The sequence below is a fragment of the Silene latifolia genome, chromosome 2 (assembly GCF_048544455.1).
Source record: "Silene latifolia isolate original U9 population chromosome 2, ASM4854445v1, whole genome shotgun sequence".
Lineage (NCBI taxonomy): Eukaryota > Viridiplantae > Streptophyta > Magnoliopsida > Caryophyllales > Caryophyllaceae > Silene > Silene latifolia.
Genome location: NC_133527.1, coordinates 191,473,160 through 191,495,964, shown reverse-complemented (window position 1 = coordinate 191,495,964; position 22,805 = coordinate 191,473,160). Strand labels below are relative to the sequence as shown.

The window sequence follows — 22,805 nt, the reverse complement described above, 5'->3', positions numbered from 1 at the left end:
AAAAAAAAAATCGTCTTCAAAAAAACTCTGCTGAATAAAGACGCACGAAGAAATCTTTTAAAAATCAACACTTTTCAAAAATACCCAAAAATAAATAAAAAAACTCCCCCAAACCCGTCACTCGATTCACCGCCGACATACCTAATTCAAACAATGTTCACGCCTCACATGAAGTCACCATGGACTCCGGCCACCTCCGCCGCAAGAACCACCTTCGGAGGCGACGGCGGTGGCTCTAGACTTACCGCGGCGGAAAAAGGTAAATCGTTGGCGTTTATCGACGACGATTCTCCCTCTCCACCGCTGCCACCGCCGCCGAGGAGTTCTTTCAAGACTGATGTGTCTCGACGAAACGGCGATAATAATAGCGAGGATTGGAAGAGGTTTAAGGAGGCTGGGTTGTTGGATGAATCTTCTTTACAGAGAGGAGATCGTGTTGCTCTTCTTGATAAGATTCAGAAGCTTGAAAAAGAGGTTTATTTTTATTTATTGTTACTCATTAATTCTTGATTATTATTATTACTCTTTCCGTCTCAATTATTTGTTTATCTTTGATTAAAATACGCCCCACAATGAATTTAAAAGGGAAACCAATGAATGTGACGGAGGTAGTATTATTTAGGGTTTCCGTGTTGATTTGATTGATATTCTTGTTGTTATTGTTCGTCAGTTAGTCTCGTGTAAGACGGTTTTAAGGATGTGGCCGTTATACATTGTACAACGGTCTTATTTGAGTATTTGTGATTATTCTGGTGCCCGGAGTATGTTGTAGGGTAGCTATTGGCAGGCGTAAATGATCCTCCTTTCGTCCCAATCATTTGTTTGACAAAGGGATTAATATATTTTGAAGGGTAGGGTAGACAGTAATGTATCTCGAACTTTGGGTATCAAGATACTCCCTTTGTCTCCGACATTTGTTCCCTTTTATATTCTTTGTGAGGGGTATCTTAATCAAAGGTAATCAAACAATTGGTACGGAGGGAGTAGATATTAGCAGTAGTATACATGTAAAGGGTTTATCTATGGTTCCCTTGGGAGTTGAGACTGGTAATGTTGGGATAATTTAGTAGCTAAGATGTGTTACTACTTACTACTCAGTACTGGGGATGGCGAGTTTCAATTGTTTGCTGTTATGGCGGGATTTTTTGTACCCGGCTTGATTATTTTGCTGGCAAGAATTATGTTTGGCTCCTTAGACGTGCTCGCACTTTTTAATTCGATGAATTGTCCTTGATGTTCTGAATGCCATTAGATTTATCCGAGTTAGCTGTAGTTTGAGCCTCTTGTAAACACATCTACACTTTATTGTCTTGAAGCAGTAGGTGGTAGTTGTTTGTCGGCTACAAGTAACTTGGTTACAACTTGTAATCTTATTGCAGGTGGCATACATCTTGTCACCTTGCCCGCTAGGTGCGGGCGCCATAACAATGGATCCAGTTTTTGTTGTTTTTGATGTTGAAAGTTGAAACGGTTTTTCTGTATCCATGGCCCACGGGCACCCAAATGACAATCGTGACTGGTTTCGGCTTGTTTGAGATTGCTCTTTTGGTGGTGAAGAACCTATAAGTGGGTTAAAGGTTGAGACTTGAGCTTTTTAGGCTATGCTTAATATTCGATTGTTCAGATGTTTTTGCTTCAATGGTTTTAATTGTGAATGAGATTGTCATGTCACATTGATGTGGAACATTTATATTTGTCAATTTGATTTCCTTTATGACTGGATTTTGAAGACGTTATGTTGTGATATGTGTAATTATATTAACATATGAACTAGCATATGCTTTAGAAGCATATTTCAGAGCTTTGCCCTCAAAGTCTGTTTACTGTATGTTTGAAAATTCTACATTTTTAGCTCAAATGAGACAAGTTCATAGAAGCATAAATACTAGATAGTCTAGGAGAACACTTACTTTGTCTAGTTGTTACTTAAATTGGCTCAATGGCCACGTATTCTCACTTATCAAGTTTCAGTTACGTATTTGTATTGAAATTTGAATAATTTTAATGCATTAGAATTTAGGTACTAGTACGTATCTGTCTCAAGCCTAGTACAATTTAGGCAACCTCGTTTTGCCTACTTGACATTCCAGTTCCATTACGTATTTGTATTGGCACTTAAATAAATTCTGTGTGTTTAATCCTATCATGCATACATCTCAAGTGTACTACAAATAACGCAACCTTGCTTTGCCTTCATGACATGCATCATATGTATGATAAAGTTTATGTCTGCCATTTGATGATCCAAGGGGTTTCTGATTAGTGTATTTCTGTTGCATATGTTTATCTGCTGTTTTGGTCAGTTATAGTTTTGTTGTGAAATGCTCTGAATCAAACTTGGTTGATGGCTTAATTATCTGTTTCTTCTTTCGTAGCTTTTTGACTATCAATACAATATGGGACTTCTGCTTATTGAGAAGGAGGATCTAGTTTCAAAAAATGAAGAACTAGGGCAAGAATTTGCTGAAGCTCAGGAGATACTCAAGCGTGAGAAAACTGCACATGTTATTGCAATTTCTGAAGCCGAGCAACGAGAAGAAAATTTGAAGAAAGCTTTGGGTGTTGAAAAAAAGTGTTTGGTTGATGTAAGTCTATCTTTCCTTGTTCTCTTCCCTTTGATTGATTTTGTTGCTTTGATTTTCCTTTTTGTATGCCATATCAAAGAACCGCAATACTGATATTTATTTGTTTCCCACCTGTTTCTCTTTGTTTAAATATGAGTATATCCACTATTTCTTTTATGTTCATATTTTGCATCCTTTTTCTTTTTCAAAGGACTTTCTAGTTTCATTAGTTAGCGCCTTAGCTTTGGGTGTTGAAAAAAGTGTTTGGTTGATGTAAGTCTATCTTTTCTTGTTCTCTTCCCTTTGATTTTGTTGCTTTGATTTTCCTTTTTGTATGCCATATCAAAGAACCGCAATACTTATATTTATTTGTTTCCCACCTGTTTCTCTTTGTTTGAATATGAGCATATCCAGTATTTCTTTTATCTTCATATTTTGCATCCTTTTTATTTTTCAAAGGACTTTCTAGTTTCATTAGTTAGCGCCTTAGCGGTCATTGACGATTTGAGATCATGAGTTGTAAGCCGACCCAAAATCATTGTGGGATTAAAGCTCTCTTGTTGTAAGAAATGTTGCAATATCATTGAATTTAAGGAGAAAACGGAAATGTTGCGATTGAATTGGATGGTGTAGGAAATAAATTTGGATCCATGGTGGAGGTACATTTATGATTGACGAAAGCTTTACTGTTTTATTCTTTTTTATGATGGTATGCTTAAATCTATATTGCTATTCACATGATGGAGCTTACTGATATGACATTTGTAGTTTGTTTTCCTGTAGATTATGCAAGTATTGGTAGGCTTTTTGGGTTCTATCATGCGATCCAATTTGCATGTTCAGAGGCTCATGTGTACTGTTGCTCACTCAGTTTCTTGGCTGTCAATCGTTTTATTACAGCTTGAGAGAGCCTTGCGTGATATGCACGAAGAACATGCAAAGCTTAAAGCTTTATCAGAAACTTCTGTGACAGATATAAACACTCGTATGGAAACTCTGGAGAAGAAACGTCTGGACTTAGAAGCAAAAACTCATGTAGCTGATGCCAAGCTTGCTGCCGCAGATAAAAAGAATTCTGAGCTAGACATGAAACTTCAAGATTTGGAAACGCGTGAAAGGATTTTACAGAGGGAGCACATGTCATTAGCTGAAGAGTATGCATTTTAAAGTTAACATGTGGTGTTGATGTTGGCTTTTCTTTGCCATTGCTGATTTTTCTGCTACTAGATTTATCTGAATGTTTTCACTATTTGAATGATATTCTTATGTGCTATCCATGTCAAACTTTTCCAGGAAAAAAGCTCATCAAACATACTTTCAGAAACATAAGAAGGATTTGATGGAGTGGGAGAGAAAGTTACAGGAAGGAGAACAAAAGCTTTGCGACAGTCGGAGAATTCTCAGGGAGAAAGAGGAAAAGCTGCATGAAATTGAAAGTACTAGTAGAGAAAAGGAGGCTTACATGGATGAGCTGCAACAAAAGATTGAATTAGCTAATGCAACTCTAAAGAAAATGGAACTTGATATGGAGATTAAATTAGCAGATTTAGATTCAAAGGAAAAGGTACCGCATTGATAACTATTTCATACATTTATTCATATAACATATATACCTTGTGTTCTTTCATAATTTGTACATATTATCTTTCACTGTTTCAGAAAGCTGAATCTTTGAGATGTAAATTGGAGACGTCTGAGAGGGAATTGCTTGAAAAAGAAAAACGGCTTAGTGCAAGAGAAAGTGTAAGTTGGGATCTTGTATTTCTCATCCTATGTTAGTAATCTTCTAGAGTAAGCTAACTATTCATCAGCTCAAGAACGCGCTTAACAAATGTTTTTTAATTACTTCAGTTTGGTAATGTGAGTGACATTCCTCTTTTATGATGGTTATATCACCACTGTGAATCCAGGTTTATTTAGAAATTTTAGTATGAAAATTTCATTACTGCTGAGGTTTTTAATCACTTGTATCACTGTTTGTGTGCTATAAACCTAAAAATGTTTCACGTGGATTAGAATTAGTATTTATGTCAATTGCAGCTAGGTTATTACTCTCTTTTTGCGATTTTTTGTATGCCAATTGCAGCTAGGTTATGATAAAACAATTCATTTTTCTTTTATGTCTGGTTCTTGAACATCTGTTTGCTGATCCTTCATGTCACAGGTGGAGTTGGAGAATCTTCTTCGTAAGCACAAAACAGAATTAGATGTTAAAATGCATGAATCTGAGTTAGAAATGAAGAAAAAGCGAAATGCCATGGAAGAGGAGTTCAGCACTAAAATGCAAGAGATCGATTCAAGGAGAAGTGAAATCAATCATCTTGAGGAGATGTTGGGTAAAAAAGAGCATGCATTGGAGAAAAAATCGGAGAGGGTGAAGGAGAAAGAAAAAGATATTGATATAAAGATGAAAGCTCTGAAAGAGAGAGAAAAATCTATGAAAGCAGAAGAGAAAAGCTTGCAGTTGGAGAAAAAAGAGATCAAGGCAGATAGAGAGGGCTTGGAGGATTTGAAAAAGGAACTTGAGACATGGAGAACTAACCTGAGGGAACAGGAACTTAAGATTGAAGAAGAGCAGAAAGAGCTTGAAGTATTACAGGAGGAGAGGTCTAACTATCTCCGATTGCAAACGAACCTTAAACAGGAATATGAGTTTGCAAGACGTCAGAGTGAGCTAATTGAGAAGGAAGCTGGGGAACTGAAGCTGGAACGGGAGAAGTTTGAGAAAGACTGGGAGGCATTGGATGAGAAACGAGCGGCTGTGGATAACAAACTTAAGCTGCTGGAGGAAGAAAGAGCCAGCTTTGAAAAATTGCAGAAGTCAGAGGAAGATCGATCAAAAAGGGAGAGAGCCGAGAGAGAGGAGCACCTGCGGCTTGAATCTGAGAGAATCAGATTAGAGAAAGAATCCTTTGAAGCTTCCATGGACCAACAGAAGAAAATGTATGATGAAAAGGCGAAAAATGACCATATCCTCATGTTTCAAGATCTTGAACGTGAGAGGCGTGATTTTTATAATGATGTGGAAAAGAGACAGAATGAACTGAAGGAGGTTATGGAAGAAAAGGAGAGAGCTTTTGAGGAGAGGACGCTGAAAGAGATGGGAAATCTCCACCGCTTGAAAGAAGATGCTGACAGAAAAATGAAAGATATGGAAACTGAAAGACATCGTTTGGAGAAAGAGAGGGAAGAAATGGAATTGATCAAGAAGCAGCTTGAAGAAACCCGTGTCGAAATGTCTACCGACGTTAACACTCTTGATAATCTTAGTAAAACTATGAAGAAGCAACGCGAAGAATTTGCCCGTGAGAGGCGTCTTTTTGTCGCTTTCATTGAGCAGATTAAGGGCTGCAGTAACTGTGGGGATTCTGCTCAAGCATTTCTTTGTACTGATCTGCATCATGTTGATGACAGTTATGCGAAGACTGAACCTACCTCTATGGAGTTGAGTGCAAAGACGTATCTGTCTCCTGCTACCTCAAATAAAAGTAGTTTGAAATTAGGCGGACAGATGAGCGTGCTTCGGAAATGTGCTTCTATCATTTTTAAGTCTCCTAAAGATAAAGGTCAACCTACTGATGATCATAAAGCTGAACCGTTGACTGAAAGCAAAAAGGGAGCAAGTGCTAGTATTGATGAGAGTGAACCATCATTGAGAATAGTCAATAACTCCTTAAGGAACTCCCCACAAGATGTTATTCCTAGAGAAGATAGTCTTGATACTACTACTCCATCAGTTGATGTCTCTGATCTTGCAAGTGTAGAGCAAGGCGTTCAGGAGTCAGAGAATACAGTATCTAAAACTGGCAGACGCAAACCAGTAAGGAAGCGTGGGACTGGAGTTCGGAGGACACACTCTGTGAAAGCTGTGGTCGAGGATGCGAAGGCCATCCTTGGTGTGGGTTCTGATACAATCATTGAAGCTGAAATTAAACATCCTGCTGGGGCCCGAAAGCGTACTCGTCTCCAGGAGTCCAGGGCTACTGAAAGTGAACAGGATTTTGATCATAGTGAGGGGATTGCTGACAGTGCAACAACTGGTGGTCGAAGAAAAAGGCGGCAGACGGGTGCAGCTGATTCACAAAATGCCGGTCAAAGGCGCTACAACCTCAGGCGTCATACAACGTAAGCATATATATGGATATAATAATATATATAGGGATTTCTAACATGTGCCCATGGGCACATGTTAAGATGTCAATTAAGGAATGATTTGCAACATTAATTGTCTAAGTATGGTAATCATGAGTTTATATTTCAATTTCTCGTGATAAATTGTTGCCAATCATTCCTTAATTGGCAGTTTGGCACATATATATATATATCATGCTTTTCTCCTTTTTCTCGGATGTTTTTAGTTAGTCATAACGTGATGCTCTCACTAAGCTCTGCCTTTTGGTTCACTGTTGTGATTATTTTTCTCACCGGGTAACCAGAAAGTGAGTGCCTCAAAACAAGAAGGGTTGCTTAGGATTTAGCTGTAGACATATGAGCTATGGCTATAATCGAAAAAATTATGGCAAGAGAATGCCTCAACAATATATATATATTTCGTGTTTTTCTCCTTTTGCCGGATGTTTCTAGTTAGTCAGAATGTGTGATGCTCTCACTAAGCTTGGCCTTTGGGTTCATTGCTGTGATATTTTCTCAAAACAAGAAGGGTTGCTTAGGATTTAACTTTAGACATATGGCTTTTGTTCATATCTTGTAAAATTTAATAATGTGCATGTTCAGACTTCAGATGTGAACTTGTGCTCTTGATCAGATTTTAGAGTTTCTGTTCTTTTTTGTTTATTTTGACATCATTTCACATCAAACAGTGCGCAAACCACAAGTGGGAAGCCCACGGATGAGGATGAGGCTGCCTCCAAAGGCAGTGATCAAAGGGTACAAAATCCACATGACGTGCATGCTCCATCATTGGATGCTGCTGCTGACAGTAGTTCAAGATTAAACTTGGTACAAGTTTCAACCACAAGAAGTATTGAGATCTCGTCCCATCGAATTCTCAGGGTATGGATATTTTTGCGCTCAAGTATGGTGTGTTTGTTCGGTATTGCTTACTGGTTCTTGCGATTGTCATATTTACATATAAAACTCTATTATGCAGTTTCCACCAGCTGACCAGGCCGACAATCATATTGAGGCTGGGAAATCGCTACAGAGTGCTTCATTAATTGGAGAAGAAAAGTTGGGAGAAAATAAAGCAGTGAATGAGGAGGTCAATGAGAACGAAGATGACCAGAATGATGATGAAGCCACCAGTGATGGCGGTGTTGATGGAGAAGACGGAGATGGAGATGGAGATGGAGATGGAGATGGAGATGGAGATGGAGATGGAGATGGGGACGGTGACGGTAACGACTCTGATGGTCACCCCGGTCAAGCATCTATAGGAACGAAGTTATGGAACTTTTTTACATCATGATTCATCCCCCCTGAATTGCCAAACGGTAAATCGTTTTTGGCATTAGAATCAGATAGGCTAAAGCAAATTAGCTAGATAATTGTTGGTGCTTTCTGTTTTGTGATGGCAGTCGGTCTGTAAATCCTAGTGTAATTTGATCGTGTTCCATTTGAAAATAGTGGCTCCTTGTGTTCAACACATGGACTAGAGTCTAGACCAAGTACATTCGACCGTAAACATCTCCATAGATGGGAGCTAGCAAACACACAAGGGTAATTATGTTTGAATGTATGATTCACTATCCCACATGTTATGTAGGAGTACTTGCCAAAATGCATGCACCTTTAGCTTAAGGAAAATTATGGCTGGAATCAGCTGCATTTCACTGCGGTATCCCCCCATTTATGTAGCAGCCTAGCAGGGTATATGAGATTCTGTACATGGGAATTAGGAAGCGATGTTTGCAATATACATTAGCTATTACGTCTCAAAAATGATAAATCAAACCGGAGATGACCTATATTTCAAGTTAAATGATAAAAGTCAAAATCAACTCTCGGAACTATAACTAAACACAGGTAGACTTGTACTCGGGCAGGGCTAGGGCCGGGCCGGGCTGGGCTCTCCTTGTCAAACTCGGGCTAGGCCAAGGGAAGGGACGGGTTTGGCCGGGCCGGGCTAGGATATGCTTGACCCGGGCCAGGACCAGAGGCGGGCTAAGGGCGGGGCGGGCTGGCGGGCCTTACCATTTTTTTATTATTTTATTTTTTTGTTAAAATGGCGGGCCAAGGCCGGTCCGGGCTGGAATTTCAGGACCCTGGCCAGGTCAGGGTTAACGACGGGCTAAGGCCGGGCCAGGCCAAGTTGCATAAAATAACGGGTCAAGACGGGTCGGGTCCAGGCCGGGCCGGATCAGCCCGTGCTGTTGGCCAGCTCTAAACACAGGCCTTGGATTTTAGGGCTTAACTTTGCTCAATTTGTAGGATGTTAAATTTTTTGCACTGAACATATATAATTTGAATTTTTTGAACTAAATTTGTAGGATTTGAATTTATAAAAAATTGAATTTGAATTGAACTGAACTGAACTGAACTTACAGGGCCACAGTAGGTTAGTGTGGAACAACGGTCTAATATGATTGTATGGTTTATGGACATGCAAGTTATGGTTTAGGACATGTTAATTTGGTTCATTTTTGCAAGATGAATGTGTTATCATCATGTCCAATTGTCACCAATGAACGTTGTTACCAAAACTAAACAATTTACCTAGAGCAAATGAAATTGGACAAGTAAATGTGCTTTAAAATGCAAGGAACAGTTAGATTACAAGCTACAACTTTACACGATCTATATGCGATAAGAAACATTCGGGTAGGGTTGAATAGGGCTGGTTCGATTTGGGTTATTTGGACCGAACTGTGGTCTAATATGAGTTTTATGGTTTATGGACATGCAAGTTAGGGTTTAGGACATGTTAAGTTGGTTCTATCTTGTCACCAATGAAATTTTGTTACCAAAACTAAACAATTCACCTAGAGCAAATGAATTGGGAGAGTAGTAAATGTAGTTTAAAATGCAAGGAATAGTTGGATTACAAGTTACAACTTTACAAGTAGTAAAAAGTAAGAGAAGGATCTATACTTAGTTAGAAGAAGCACATTTGTGTTGAGTTTTCCAAAGCACAAATAAAGGTTGAAAAGGAGTTGTCAACGCAGTTAGTGTTGGGCACACATACACCGTGGTCCAACCCTATGTGGCTCTGTTTGTAGCCTCCAAAAACTTAACATTAATTGCCCCTTTTCTTTTCTTTTCTCTTTCTTTTTTTTTTATTTTTATTTATTTATTTATTTATTATTATTATTATTATTATTATTATTATTATTATTATTATTATTATCTTTTGTTTTGCAGCTTTAATCGGTCCCCTTCTTGTGCTCTATCATGCCATAACGCTACCCGTACTAACATCCTAATCTATCATTAATATTTGTCATAGCTACATGACCTAGATACTAGATACAGAGCAATTAAGAGTAGCGCCGGAGTCAGGATTTAAACTTAGGGGTGAAAAGTTTAGGTGGGCGAATGAGTACACTCAAAAAAATAACTAAATCCTTTAAAAATTTTAACCAACAGGGAGGCGAGCGTCTCTACTAGCCCCTCTTAGCTCCACCATTGATTAGGAGTGAAACATATACTCTGTATATATAACAATGACATTATATTAAAGTTTTAGAAAGTGACAAAGTCAAGAATGGAACTTAGTATTTGACTTAATTTTAGCTTATTTCAGTTCAGCTGAGCTGTATTCAGTTCGGTTTTAGTTAGTTCTGTTCAGCGTATCTCTTCACAAAATTAACTCTTACTTTAGCTGCATTCAGTTCACCTCAACTTCATTCAGTTCAGTTCAGCTTAATTCATCGGTGAAGTCTTTACTTTTTAGTTTTTGTATAAAGTTGAAGATGTAAAGTAAAAGTGTAAAGTTAATATATATTTTTCTTTTACTCTTTTAGGATCCAATTATACACGGTATAGTACTATAGTATATTGATAATACAATAAAGTAAAGTCATAGATAGGAAATGTAAATAATTCACCGAGATAAAAGGAGTATAACATAGTGATTTAAATCGTATCTTTGGACTAGATGAATTTCGAATAGAACATGCTTACGAGTTAAAGTAATATAGAACACATAATATCTTTAAAATGTAGGGAACAATTTAATTCACAAATTTACGTATGTATATACAGAGAGTACATGTACTGATGTACATGAAAGAGGAGCCAAACAACCCAAAGAGAAAGAAACAAAGTAATTGATGTTTAAAGTAAAAGAGTAAAACCTCCTTTGTCTTGCATGCAAAATTACTTGTAATGTCCTTTTGCATGGCATATATAACACACATTGGTCCCCCGTTACGTCCCCTCCCTCAACCCTATTCCATGTGACATTTATTGGGTTTTATATCAAACCTAACTATTTCTAATACAACCAAGATTTATTTTATTGTTCCTAATGTAATCCATCACACAATTACTTAAATAACCGAGGTACAATTGTACAACAGTATCTCACTAGTGTCATATGTTTATGCACCATATTACGATCTTATACAAAACCAACTGAATATATATATATTAATATACGTAGAATATTAATGTTAGGTTATATGGAGTATACCAATCGTGATAAATATAAGTATATTTAAACAATCTCTTGCTTTATACAAGGGTGATGCGAAAAAAAGTGGTAGAGAGATCGTATTAGTACTTGATTCTCAGTAATAATTTAATTATGAGCGATAGTAAATGTTATAAATGTCAATCAATCTGTTATAAAATTGTATTATATGTAAAACAAAATTTTATACGGTGTTGTTCTTTTGAGCTTAATAGAGCTGAGCGTATGAGCTAAAATGAATCAAAATTTGTTGAGATAAATAATAAAGCTGAACTAGCTGAAGTATGGTGAAGTGAGCTGAATGAGATCGAGTTGAAATTTAGCTGAAAAGAACAAGGTCTAAATAGCACGAAATGGGTTAGTTACATAAATAGTTATATAAAGAGATTCATGTACGATAAGGTATAAGACAGGATGATGAGATTCGAACCCGAACCGTGTATAAAATCCCTAGCTCCACAATTTAGTCAAGACCATAGTTATATAAATAGTTATATATATAAATGATTTTTCTGATAACAGGATATGAAGACTGCCAAAGTCCAAAGACAACAACAAGTGTGCAGAGCTATATATTAAAAGTTCTCATTTCTCAAAAAATAATCTTCTTTCACTATCCTATATGTATAGCTCAACCCAACAATACTTAAATATTTCTTCTGCAATTTCTTCATTAATGTCTTTACTACATTTACTTTCAACCATTAATAACTACTCCCTTTGCTTTTTATCTTCTTAAAGCTAGCCCTTTTTTTCTTCACATTTTCTCTATATATTCTCCTACCTTTTACTTTCTTCTCCCTTTGTTTAATTTAATTTAATTTAAGTTTATTTTCATTTGATTTTATAAAATGGTATGTTATAAAAAATGTCACATTTTATCAACTAAAACTTAAAAATTCTCCAAATTTCAAGAAATGAAGAACACATTGAGAAACACAAATTGTTTAGGAATTTTTATAATATTATTGTTACAAGGGTTATGGTGCAATGGAGAAATAGATAATGTAGCAGCAATGGAGAAAACAGAAAAAGAAGCTTTGTATAATGCAATTCAAGGTTTTGTGGGTAATTGGTGGAATGGTTCATATCTTTATCCTGACCCTTGTGGTTGGACTCCTATTCAGGTTTGTTTTTTTTCGAGTTTTGCTAACGATCTTCTCTTCAACTTTCTTCTCTAAGAGCACAAGAAAATACTCAGATATGCAAGTAACAATATAATAGAGCATTAGAGCATAGACAATACTTGTTTATTATACGTTAAGAGAAGTTCGATAGCATCCCTCTAGCTTGTTTTACTTAATTTTATTTGTTTTTGTATGTACAATGGTATTTTTTTTTATTTTTATTTATAATTATGAGTAAATTTAAATATGTGTACTTTTTCTCTGAGCATTACTCAATGTGGTCATTTCATACCAGTTAATCCTAGTCCTTTGTCCTTGGAAAGTAAACTTAATTTACTTTTACATTTATTCTATTTTTTATTTTAACAATCTCTTCATAATGTTGACTTTGTGATCATACTAAATTGGTAAAATGAGTAATAACTACATTAATGGTTGCAGACTTGAAGTTACAGTAGTTCATGGAAGATGTCAGCTAGTTTAATAAAGCATCGAGTATGTCAGCTAATTTAGTTGTGTAAGAATTCCTAATTGGTAATACTCGTGGCTCGGATTTAAAACTCGTCAGCTAGTTTCGTAAACTATTTTAGTAAAACTAAAAACAAGTGAAATAATGTAATTTGAGTTTTAACCAAAAATATTATTGGTAAGTACAATTTGATGTTCTCAAAACCTCTGTTTACAAACTTGTGTTTCCAAATTGCAGTGAATTCTGTTTGGCTATATTCTAAAGTTGTATTCTCAAATTGTTACTACAAAAATCATAATTAATGAAGTATATGGTCATATGGAAATAATTCAACTAACAACTTACCTCATTGTATTAAAAACTCTAGTCTATAGTAGCTCATAAATGTAGGTAAATAGTGGTTATGTACATTCTCTATTCCTATGTTAAAAACATAAAGAAATGGTTTTTACTGACTCGTAATCAAAATTTGTCGTAAAAAATCACTATGACAAATGCAAACAGTTTAGTGAATCATTTTATGTTATTGTTAATCTTTATTCAAAGACAAAGATTTAAACTATCTTTAAGTCATTAGAAATCAAAATGAAACGCGGATAATAAATAAAAATAATATCGATCTGTCTTCCACTAAATGCTTATAATGCAAGTCTTGCTGATGGCAGACATATTTGGTCTTCAGCTGAAGACGGGCAAAATGTCACCCATTTAAGATGAAAATGTAACCATTTTAAGGTAAATAATTTTTACAGCTATAATAGTTTGTCATTAAAATGGTAACATTTTGTAGTTAAAATGGCGACATTTGGCCCGTCTTCAGCTGAAGACCAAATATGGCTGCCATCAATGAGAATTTGTGATGCTTATAAATATCCCATGAAAATGATGTACAACCTTTTGAACAAATCAAGGTTCTTGGTTGTGAATTATGATCCCTTTCATTTCTATTTCTACTCAATGCATGTATACTTGTATAGTAGTCCCTACATTCTATTTCCTTTGTTAAGTCTTTTCTTCCAATCTATTCATTTTCCACCTTTGGCAAATTACTCTTCCTCATGATTGAATTCTTTTTTACAATTATATGCATTATGATTACTATTTTAGGTCTTTGAAAAAAAAAATCACCTTTCCAATAAAAATTCCAACTATTTTTTTACCTTGTCATGATGTAATAAAATTCATTACTATTTCCATGCAAAAATCCTTAGTTTTGGTCATCCTACAATTTTTTTTTACTCTCTTATTGTTCTTTTCTAATGTAACAATGTCCTTTAGAATATTGCATAGTTGAATTGATCATACAACTATAGTAATGTTGAAATCATTTCAAAAAATCACATGCATTTTTTTCGATGTCTAATGAAGCGCAAGATCAGTACAATATATGAGTGAGAGGGATTCAAACTCGTGACCTACTATGTTACTCCGACATTTCACTTTGGTTAAGTGTCGTATGTCCGACACGACAGGACACTTTGATACTTCATTTTTAGACCTAAAAATTTGAAAAATTCGCACAAATTAGCCGTATCCGACACTCAAAGAGTCGAAGCGGAGTCAGTGTAACATGGTGACCTATTGTCACGATACTTCCGTCTTAACCACTTGACCAAGACGTTTTCGTAAAAAAAGACATGCATTTTTTAGACAACAAACTAACAGAACTGTAATTTCCTGTGTTATTTGCAGGGTGTTTCATGTGATTTTCTGAATGACTTTTGGTATGTCACAGATCTTAACATTGGACTTCTTCATGACAATTCCCTCACATGTTCCGAAAATCCAGAATTTAGGCCACAATTATTTGAGTTTAAACACCTCAAATCTCTATCTTTCTACAATTGTTTTTCCTCACAGAAGTTAATTACATTGCCTACTGATAAATGGGCAAATTTGGGTTCAACCTTAGAGTCACTAGAATTCCGGTCGAACCCGAGTCTCATTGGTGAACTACCTTCCACATTTGGTGATCTCAAAATGCTTCAATCTTTAGTGATCATTGAGAATGGATTTTCAGGGAATTTGCCGTCGAATATTGGGAATTTAAGACAGTTGAAGAGATTAGTCCTTTCTGAGAATAAATTTACGGGTCGAATTATCGACAACCTTGGCAGTCTTACTGAGCTTTTAATCCTAGATTTAAGCAGAAATTATTTATCTGGGTACATTCCATTTTCAATTGGGTACCTAAAATCACTCCTGAAACTTGATTTAAGCAACAATTTGTTGATGGGTAATATTCCTGATCAAATTGGGAATTTAAAGAACCTAACTTTATTGGATCTTCGGAACAACAATTTATCGGGTGGATTGACGCAATCAATTGAAGAAATGAGCTCAATTCAAGAGATAATGTTATCTAGCAATCAAATTGGGGGTGAAATTACAAAAATCAATTGGGAAAAGATGCAAAATTTGATGATTTTGGATCTTTCTAATTTAGGTTTGTCAGGTGAAGTACCAAATTCTCTGTCGACATTGATGAATTTACGGTATTTAGGCCTTAGTAACAATGTTCTAACAGGGAATGTTCCGGTTGATCTCGCAAATATGCCGTCTGTTACTTCTATTTACGTCGATGGGAACAATTTGACCGGTGTTTTAAGTTTTGGCCTTGGTTTTTATCGGAGATTAGGGAGGCGGTTTAAGGCGTGGAATAACCCGAATCTGTGTTACATTGGGGAGTTAATGTCAAGTGGATATTCCCCACTTGGGGTAGACCCGTGTAAGTCCGACGAGGTCTCGGGATTGCGTAACGGGTCCGGGAAAGTACAAGAGCAATTGGTGTGGATTCCGGCATTGGTGAAGTCTAAGGAGATTAATCCTGATAATAACTCATCATTTGGATTGGTAAAACATGGAATTAATGGGTTCGGGTTGGTTTTTATGTTCGAGTTTTTTATGATGATTTTATTATGGAATTTTATTAGATAGAGTTGGTTTAGGAATTTAGTTGGCTGTAGAAAAATCAAAACAGATATTTTCTGGAAGACCATATTGTCGTCTTAAGTTAAGACCTCTCATAACCTTTTTTTCATTTCAACCTTATTTTAATTGATTGTGAGAGTTGTCTTTAACTTGAAACGGTTTTAAACAAGAATGTTGGGTTTCCGGAAAAGTAATGTGTAAAATTGTGGCTTTATATATATTTCACTATCATGTTATTTAATTTGATGGAGCAAAACATTTATTCTCCAGCTGCACAGTGTACAGTTCAAGTCAGATAGGTGCCAAAATTGCCAACTGCCTGCATTGTTAATGAGTAGTGCAATAATACCTTCTTAATTTGACAGTGTCTTTAATTAATAGTTTTTCCACATTTTGGTCTCTAATCTGGGCTATTCGGATACACGTTAGAAAAACTGTTAATAATGATCTGACAGTTGTTGAAAATTGAGAGCACCTTCCCCAATATATCCCTTGTTCATAGTTGTATCAATACAAATTCACTTTTAAGACGATATGAAATTAACCATACCGATAATCTATTTAAAATTTAAACAAGTTAAAAATAACATTGCATGAAAGGAGTTTTCTAAGAGGTATTAATTCACTTTAAACGATAGTAGTAGAACGTTTATTAGCTTGGTTCGGCCATGAATTATGACGGTTTTCATTGGGTCTCGGGGGTTGGCTATGGGTCGAGCCCTCGAGAGATGAGCACATGGCTGGTCAGGGCACTAACCAATGCTCTATTTTTCCCTGTTGTGGCAAACTTACATCTTGTATAGTAGTATAGTACCATATCTTACATCTTGTATATTGGTTTAGCTAGACTGAGACTTAACTGATCTGTATAAAAGCCGTAGTCCTGGGATAGCGGCCTTAACAACCTTGTCCGCCATGACCACCACTTATACGACCTTTCATTCCCACAGACACCAACAACAATGACCAACTTATTTTGTACTCCGTATTTAAATCTAGTTGACTAGTCGTTTGCCATAATTATACTATGAGTAATTATTAATCTTTTTGTCTCAGTCATTTGTTTACCTTTTATATTCAATGTGAAGCATATTTTAATCAAAAGATAAAAAAAATGATTGAGACGTAGAATATATTGTAATTATTTGAATTATTGATACACTTGGTAGGCTGGTATCCATCGCGATGATCATGGATTGCAGAGTTGTTAGCATTGTACATTTCTTTATCCCGCTTTACTCTACTCATGATTCATGAGTTCCACTACTATTCTCTTATGGAGCATCTTAAACAATATTACCCTACAGTCCAACCATCTCCAAAAATCATCTGTTTCGCATAAATTTTCGATCTCTACTCTGAAATAATAACGAAAAATTGATATTAATCATGTCTCAGGCAAAGTTAATATCAGAAACCTTTGTGAGACCAGAAATTGAAGTAGACGAATTCAAAAGAGTTCATCACTTGAATCCTATCGACGTGAGTCGGTTATTAATGGACAACTCGCAACCTGGCTACCTTTACGCCAAGCCGCCCTCAAATTTTACACCCTCGTCTTATTTGGAACTCCTTAGGTCCTCTCTTTCTCAAACTCTAGTCCACTTTTATCCTCTAGCTGGCCGTCTCGTATCCGTCCCAAACCAATCTGATTACTCCTGCTACGACTACGTTGACTGCGTCATTGGCCCTGGCGCGAGGTTCAATCCTTACAGAAGATAAAAGCGATAGCTAATTCAGATGTTCAGACCGGTAGTAAGCCAATTTTGACATTTCAGTCGTTGATAGCATTTGTATGGAAATGCATCACACGAGCCAGGAACCTTAACCCAGGTGACCTGACAACATGTGGTTTACCCCTTAACCTTAGACCGAGGTTCAACCCGCCTTTGACAAATGAATACTTTGGGAATTACGCGATCAAAGCCAAGACAACCGTCAAGGTGGGTGACCTGCTAGTAAACAGCATCGGCTGGGCCGCTACATTGCTTAATAAGGCCGTAGAGGCCCAAGATGACAAGTCAGCACGGGATATAATAAAACGGGCCATGGAAATTGGACCCGTACTAGTACCTCCAACTCGAACATGTCGTTCCAATGACGTGATTGTGGCGAGTTCACCTAGGTTCGACGTTGAAGCGAGTAAATTCGGGCTGGATCGATTAGTGGGTTATCGGGGCGGGTACACAAATAAAGGGGAAGGAAAGGTGTATGCTTATTCGGGGTCACTAGGTAATGGGAGTATGGACTTGGAAATCCGTCTTGTGCCTCAAACAATGGCTGCTCTTTTATTGGATCGTGAATTCATGTCTTTTGTGTCACCAAATAATGCTTACTACGATTTGGTTTCCAAAATTTAGGCTCTGTTTAGATGAAAGGATTTCAGGTAAAATGAAAGGAAACAATTTTACGTCCTTGTTTGTATTTTTTTTGTCAAAAATTACCTTTTATTTAGAGTTATTTGTGAATAATTATCTTTTATTTATTTATTTTTTCTTTCAACTATCTTTCATTTCTTCATTTTGTTAAATACTACCCAAAATCCACTTCCGACGAAAAAAAAGGCAATTTTCCGATGTTGACTTACCTTTTCCATGTTGAATATAACTCTTTATTTCATAACTCTAATAATCGACGATAAAGATTGATTAAACCCAGCATTAATCACCTCAATTTGTCAATCTCTTACCCGAATCAAAGTCCTAATCACCGAAACAAAATCACCATCCACATTAATCTGAACATGGTAAATAGTTTTTCAACAATAATTATCTACCATAAGCACCAAAAAAAAAAAACAATAATTATCTACCATGGATTCACTCTTAGGATCACTTGTGTACTATCTCATTAGTTTTCTTATACTCACCATCTTTGCCATGAAGAGAGAAAGAGGGTACTTTAATTTGACTTAAATGGACATTAGGTTGATGAACCATGAGTAGTCTATAGGGTTATTAAAATGTAAGAGTGAAGGTGAAAGTGACACTAAAGGTGACAACGGAGATGGAGAGGTGGATTGAGATGGTTGATGTGTTGGTATTGCTCGGAAGAAACTTTTGTTAAGGTGTTTGGGCATGGAGATGAGTTTTTTTTTTTTATTTTGTTGAATGAACAAAGGTAGAAATATGGAGTATCAAATCAGAGAAGAGAGCAAGTCAACGATTGGACGTTGACTTTTTTTCCGCTGGAAGTGGATTTTTGGTAATCTTTTACAAAATGAAAAAATTAAAGGTAGTTGAAAGCCAAAAAAAAAATGAAATGTAGTTGTCCACAAATGACCCTAAATAAAAGGTAATTCTGACAAAAAACCCTCCTAGTTTTGCTAAATTAGTTGGGAGAAATCGTCAAATTCACTATTAGTAAGGAAGGTTAGCCTAGAGTTGGAAATTTGGGTCGTGGGCTGGCGGGTGGCACGGCGAGTTTTTCAAGGCGGCACGGACCCGGCACGACCGTGCTTGAGGCGGGCTCCAGCGCATTTTCTTTAAATCTTCGTGCCCAGGTGTCACGGTCCGCTACTTTTGCCGGACCGTGGCGCGCACCCTTGCCCGTCTCAAGGCAAGATGCAAGCGACAAGGATCTTCGTACTAGTGAGGGATCGCCCACTAGCACGATACTCGGGTCTCGGGTCGGTGTGTGTCGGGAATCCTAGTCACGATTATCAAGTCCGGCACACGAAAGCAATAAAAGTAAGCAATACGATTATTGAAAGCAAGCAACAAGCAACAACAAGCTTTTGGATGAGAAGCGGTTTTTCATTGACTAGCACCTCTCAAAGAGGCATATTTGATAGTTTGGTCCTGGTAGCAGGAAACATTGAATTTACAAGTTTAGTTCAGAATAGCGATATACCTATTTATGGAAACCTATTCTAAAACTACTAAGAAAATACTTACTACAAATGTACAAGGGAAATGAAATTACATAAGTATAAAATAAATCTAAGGGTTCAAGTGTGCGGATCGTCACACCAGGCACGAGTGGGTCCGGCACGAATCTGGCACGACCCAGCCCGGGAATTGGCACGAAAGTACTAAAAATAGACTCCCTCCAATTTCTTATTATCTTCCCTCTTTCCTTTTTCACATAAGTTTGATTATCTTCCCTCTTTCCTTTTTTTGGTAAGTTTCATTCATTTTTTATTGATTTCTCTCTCCTAAAAAATCAACAACTCTCATTACTTTATCTATTCTTTATTCATCATTCATTCTTTATTATTTTCTCTCACCTATAAATTTCACAACTTACAATACTTTATTCTACTTTATTCATTCTTTCTTCCCTTTTCTTAATTTTTGTACCCAAAAGAAATGGGAAGATATAAGGAAATAGGAGGGAGTAACAATTATAGAACAATTTTTTTTAAAAAAAAAATATTCATGCTTGGGCCGGGCCAATTTTGGGGTGAGTGGGTCAGACACGGCACAACACAGCCAGCCCAATATCCATGCTTGGACCGGGCAAATTTTAGAGAAAAGCACTATGAGCCGGAGGGGTTAGCCTCGGGGTTAGCCTCCTTCATTTATAGAAAGTGGTAAAATATCTCTTTTCCAACATAATTGGACATCTACATGTGGGTTTTAAATTTCAACAAAAAACCGTTTTTTATTACTTCTTCTATTTTCTTATTTTCACCCCATTTGTTTTATGAAAAATTCTTGTGTACTCCGGGAGTACGGTACTCCTTACACTCAAGCTATTAAAATATTCTATTTTATGAATTGCTTTTGAGTGTAAGGAGTACCGTACTCCCGGAGTACACAAGTATTTTTCTTGTTTTATTGTGGTCTCCATGACGTCACTTTGACTGTATTTTTCAATTTCTATATGTTATTTTTTCGTGAAAGATGTCTTGATATTAATTGTAAATGTTTTAATTTTATAAATAAATAGTTTTTATTCTCCAATTAATTGACAGTTAAAGAAACTTTGACCTCTAAAAATCAAATTAAATAGAGGTGAAAATAATCATCAATATCAGTGGTACATCTGGATAACACGTTATGATCATGGATCGGACCGTAGTTGTTACGGAGTACTTGTTAGTTGTTAGCATTATATATTTCTCTCCATTTCTTTATCCCAATTTTTCTCTACTCATGATTCATGAATCATGACCTCTACTCTCATTCTTACGAGTTAGGGAGCATCGTCTCAAAATAATAATACTACCCTGCAACAACCACCTCCACATAAATTTCCGACCTTGAGACCGAAAATAACGAAAAAACCTCGAAATCAAATCATGCCTAAGGCAAAGCTAATATCAGAAACATTTGTAAGACCAAAAATTGAGGTAGACGAATCCAAAAGAGTTCATCACTTGAACCCTTTTGATTTGAGAATGTTGTTATTTGATACCGCACAACTTGGCTACATTTACGCTAAGCCGCCCTCAAATTCTATACCCTCGTCTTATTTAGAATCCCTTAAATCCTCGCTTTCTCAAGCTCTTGTACACTTCTATCCACTCGCTGGCCGCCTCGTAACTGTCCCGAACCTATCCGATCACTCGTGTTACGTCTACGTTGACTGTAACATCGGCCCTGGTGCTAGGTTCATTCACGCGTCTGCTCATGACGTAAGCATGATTCATGTTCTGAGCCTTGACTCAGATTTTGCCAAAGTGGTTCGGTCTTTTTTCGATCTTGGTGAGGTATCGATTAATTATGATGGTCATACGAGGCCGTTGTTATCGGTTCAGGTGACGGAGTTATATGATGGCGTGTTTTTTGGTATTTGTTTTAACCATTCGATAGTTGATGGCGTTTCGCTCCATCATTTTCAACGCGTATGGTCCCATATTTTTATGGGAACATTCTCGTCATCTATTTGTCTCCCGATCATCAAACAGCCCGAATATCTCTTCGGGAAGGTGGTCAACCTTCCGTACCTTGATCCGAAAGAGTTTGTAATCCGGTCAACAACTGAAGTCAACGTAATGGGTAGATTCTTCCGATTCTCGTCTCAATCGTTAAAAAACATCAAACGCATCGCTAATTCAGATTCAAGTGTGCCCATTTCTACGTTTAAATCACTGATAGCATTTGTATGGAAATGCATAACCCGGGCCCGGAATCTAAACCCGGATGACCCGACAATATGCGGGTTACCAGTCAACCTTAGACCGCGTTTCAACCCGCCGTTGACAGATGATTACTTTGGTAACTACGCGATTAAAGCAATTGCACGAGTAAAAGTGGGTGACCTACTGGGAAATACCGTCGGTTGGGCCGCTACGTTGCTTAATAAAGCAGTAGAGGCCCAAGATGACAAGTCAGCAAGGGGTAGAATTAAACGGGCCATGGAGATGGGCCCTGAATTATCAGCTCCGGCCCTTATTTGTGGGACCAATGATGTGGTAGTAGGGAGTTCCCCAAGGTTTGAACTTTCAGATAGTAGATTTGGGCTTGGTAGGTTAATTGGTTTTCGGGGCGGGTACGGGAACACACTGGATGGTAAGGTGAATGCATATTTGGGAGTTGAAGGTGATGGAAGTGTTGATTTGGATATCCGTCTTGTGCCTCATACTATGGATGCTCTTTTGTTGGATCGTGAATTTATGTCTTTTGTGTCACTAGATAATGCTCACTTTGATTTGGTTTCCTAAATTTAGGTTTTGTATGGATGGTATAAGTTTAATGTAATACTTTTATTATATTTTTCTCCAAAAATTTTAGCTTTTTGCAAAAAAATAAAAATAAAAAAATCACTATGTAAAGTGATTCTTTTATTTCGTATTGTGTAGTACTCCGTATCTGTTTTTCAAAACAAATGTACTCATTTTGTTACTAGTTAAGTCATAAGATCAATGTTTGAGGCTCAGTTACGAATAATAACAAGTATGAACTATTCGTAAATGTTTAAAGAAACGAGAAAGTAAGTAGAAGAATTCCGCTCGTATAACAAAACCAAGTTCATCATTCTAACTTTTCTGAGTGGATTTTATCATTCATGAGGTTGATCTAGCTTTCATATAATTAAACTTTGTGTATAATAAATCTATGTTAAAACAGTTTGCAATCGAATTCGATCGTCGCTAGTTCATTCGCTTCTTTGAAATTAAATTGATTGGCCTTTATGTGAACTAGGATTTGATCATTAAATTTGCTCATCAGTGG

At 36.7% G+C, this 22,805-nt stretch overlaps 4 protein-coding genes across 6 annotated transcripts; all 4 read left to right on the top strand.

Annotated features, from left to right (window-relative positions):
* Nucleotides 1-42: 42 nt before the first annotated feature.
* Nucleotides 43-8,304, top strand: LOC141644031 (nuclear matrix constituent protein 1-like). Of its 3 annotated transcripts, none has more exons than XM_074453444.1 (8): nucleotides 43-474; nucleotides 2,376-2,585; nucleotides 3,465-3,718; nucleotides 3,858-4,128; nucleotides 4,224-4,307; nucleotides 4,729-6,689; nucleotides 7,385-7,577; nucleotides 7,675-8,304. In XM_074453444.1, exons 1-8 carry the CDS (start codon nucleotides 154-156, stop codon nucleotides 7,990-7,992), a joined length of 3,612 nt encoding a protein of 1,203 aa, XP_074309545.1. In that variant the 5' UTR covers nucleotides 43-153; the 3' UTR covers nucleotides 7,993-8,304. The 3 variants fall into 3 exon arrangements, with proteins under 3 accessions (XP_074309545.1, XP_074309544.1, XP_074309546.1); XM_074453443.1 differs by having other exon boundaries at nucleotides 70-1,577; XM_074453445.1 differs by lacking the exons at nucleotides 43-474; nucleotides 2,376-2,585 and adding an exon at nucleotides 2,810-2,837.
* A 3,457-nt stretch (nucleotides 8,305-11,761) lies between these two features.
* LOC141644030 (uncharacterized) lies at nucleotides 11,762-15,925 on the top strand. Its single transcript, XM_074453442.1, has 2 exons — nucleotides 11,762-12,284; nucleotides 14,446-15,925. The coding sequence occupies exons 1-2, from the start codon at nucleotides 12,075-12,077 to the stop codon at nucleotides 15,688-15,690; spliced, it is 1,455 nt and encodes a 484-aa protein (XP_074309543.1). The 5' UTR covers nucleotides 11,762-12,074; the 3' UTR covers nucleotides 15,691-15,925.
* Nucleotides 15,926-17,073: 1,148 nt separating this feature from the next.
* Nucleotides 17,074-18,044, top strand: LOC141641837 (uncharacterized). Its single transcript, XM_074450484.1, has 2 exons — nucleotides 17,074-17,313; nucleotides 17,400-18,044. The coding sequence occupies exons 1-2, from the start codon at nucleotides 17,074-17,076 to the stop codon at nucleotides 18,042-18,044; spliced, it is 885 nt and encodes a 294-aa protein (XP_074306585.1).
* Nucleotides 18,045-20,795: 2,751 nt separating this feature from the next.
* Nucleotides 20,796-22,311, top strand: LOC141632101 (putative acetyltransferase At3g50280). Its single transcript, XM_074444681.1, has one exon. The coding sequence runs from the start codon at nucleotides 20,930-20,932 to the stop codon at nucleotides 22,292-22,294; it is 1,365 nt and encodes a 454-aa protein (XP_074300782.1). The 5' UTR covers nucleotides 20,796-20,929; the 3' UTR covers nucleotides 22,295-22,311.
* The last annotated feature ends 494 nt before the right edge of the window (nucleotides 22,312-22,805 follow it).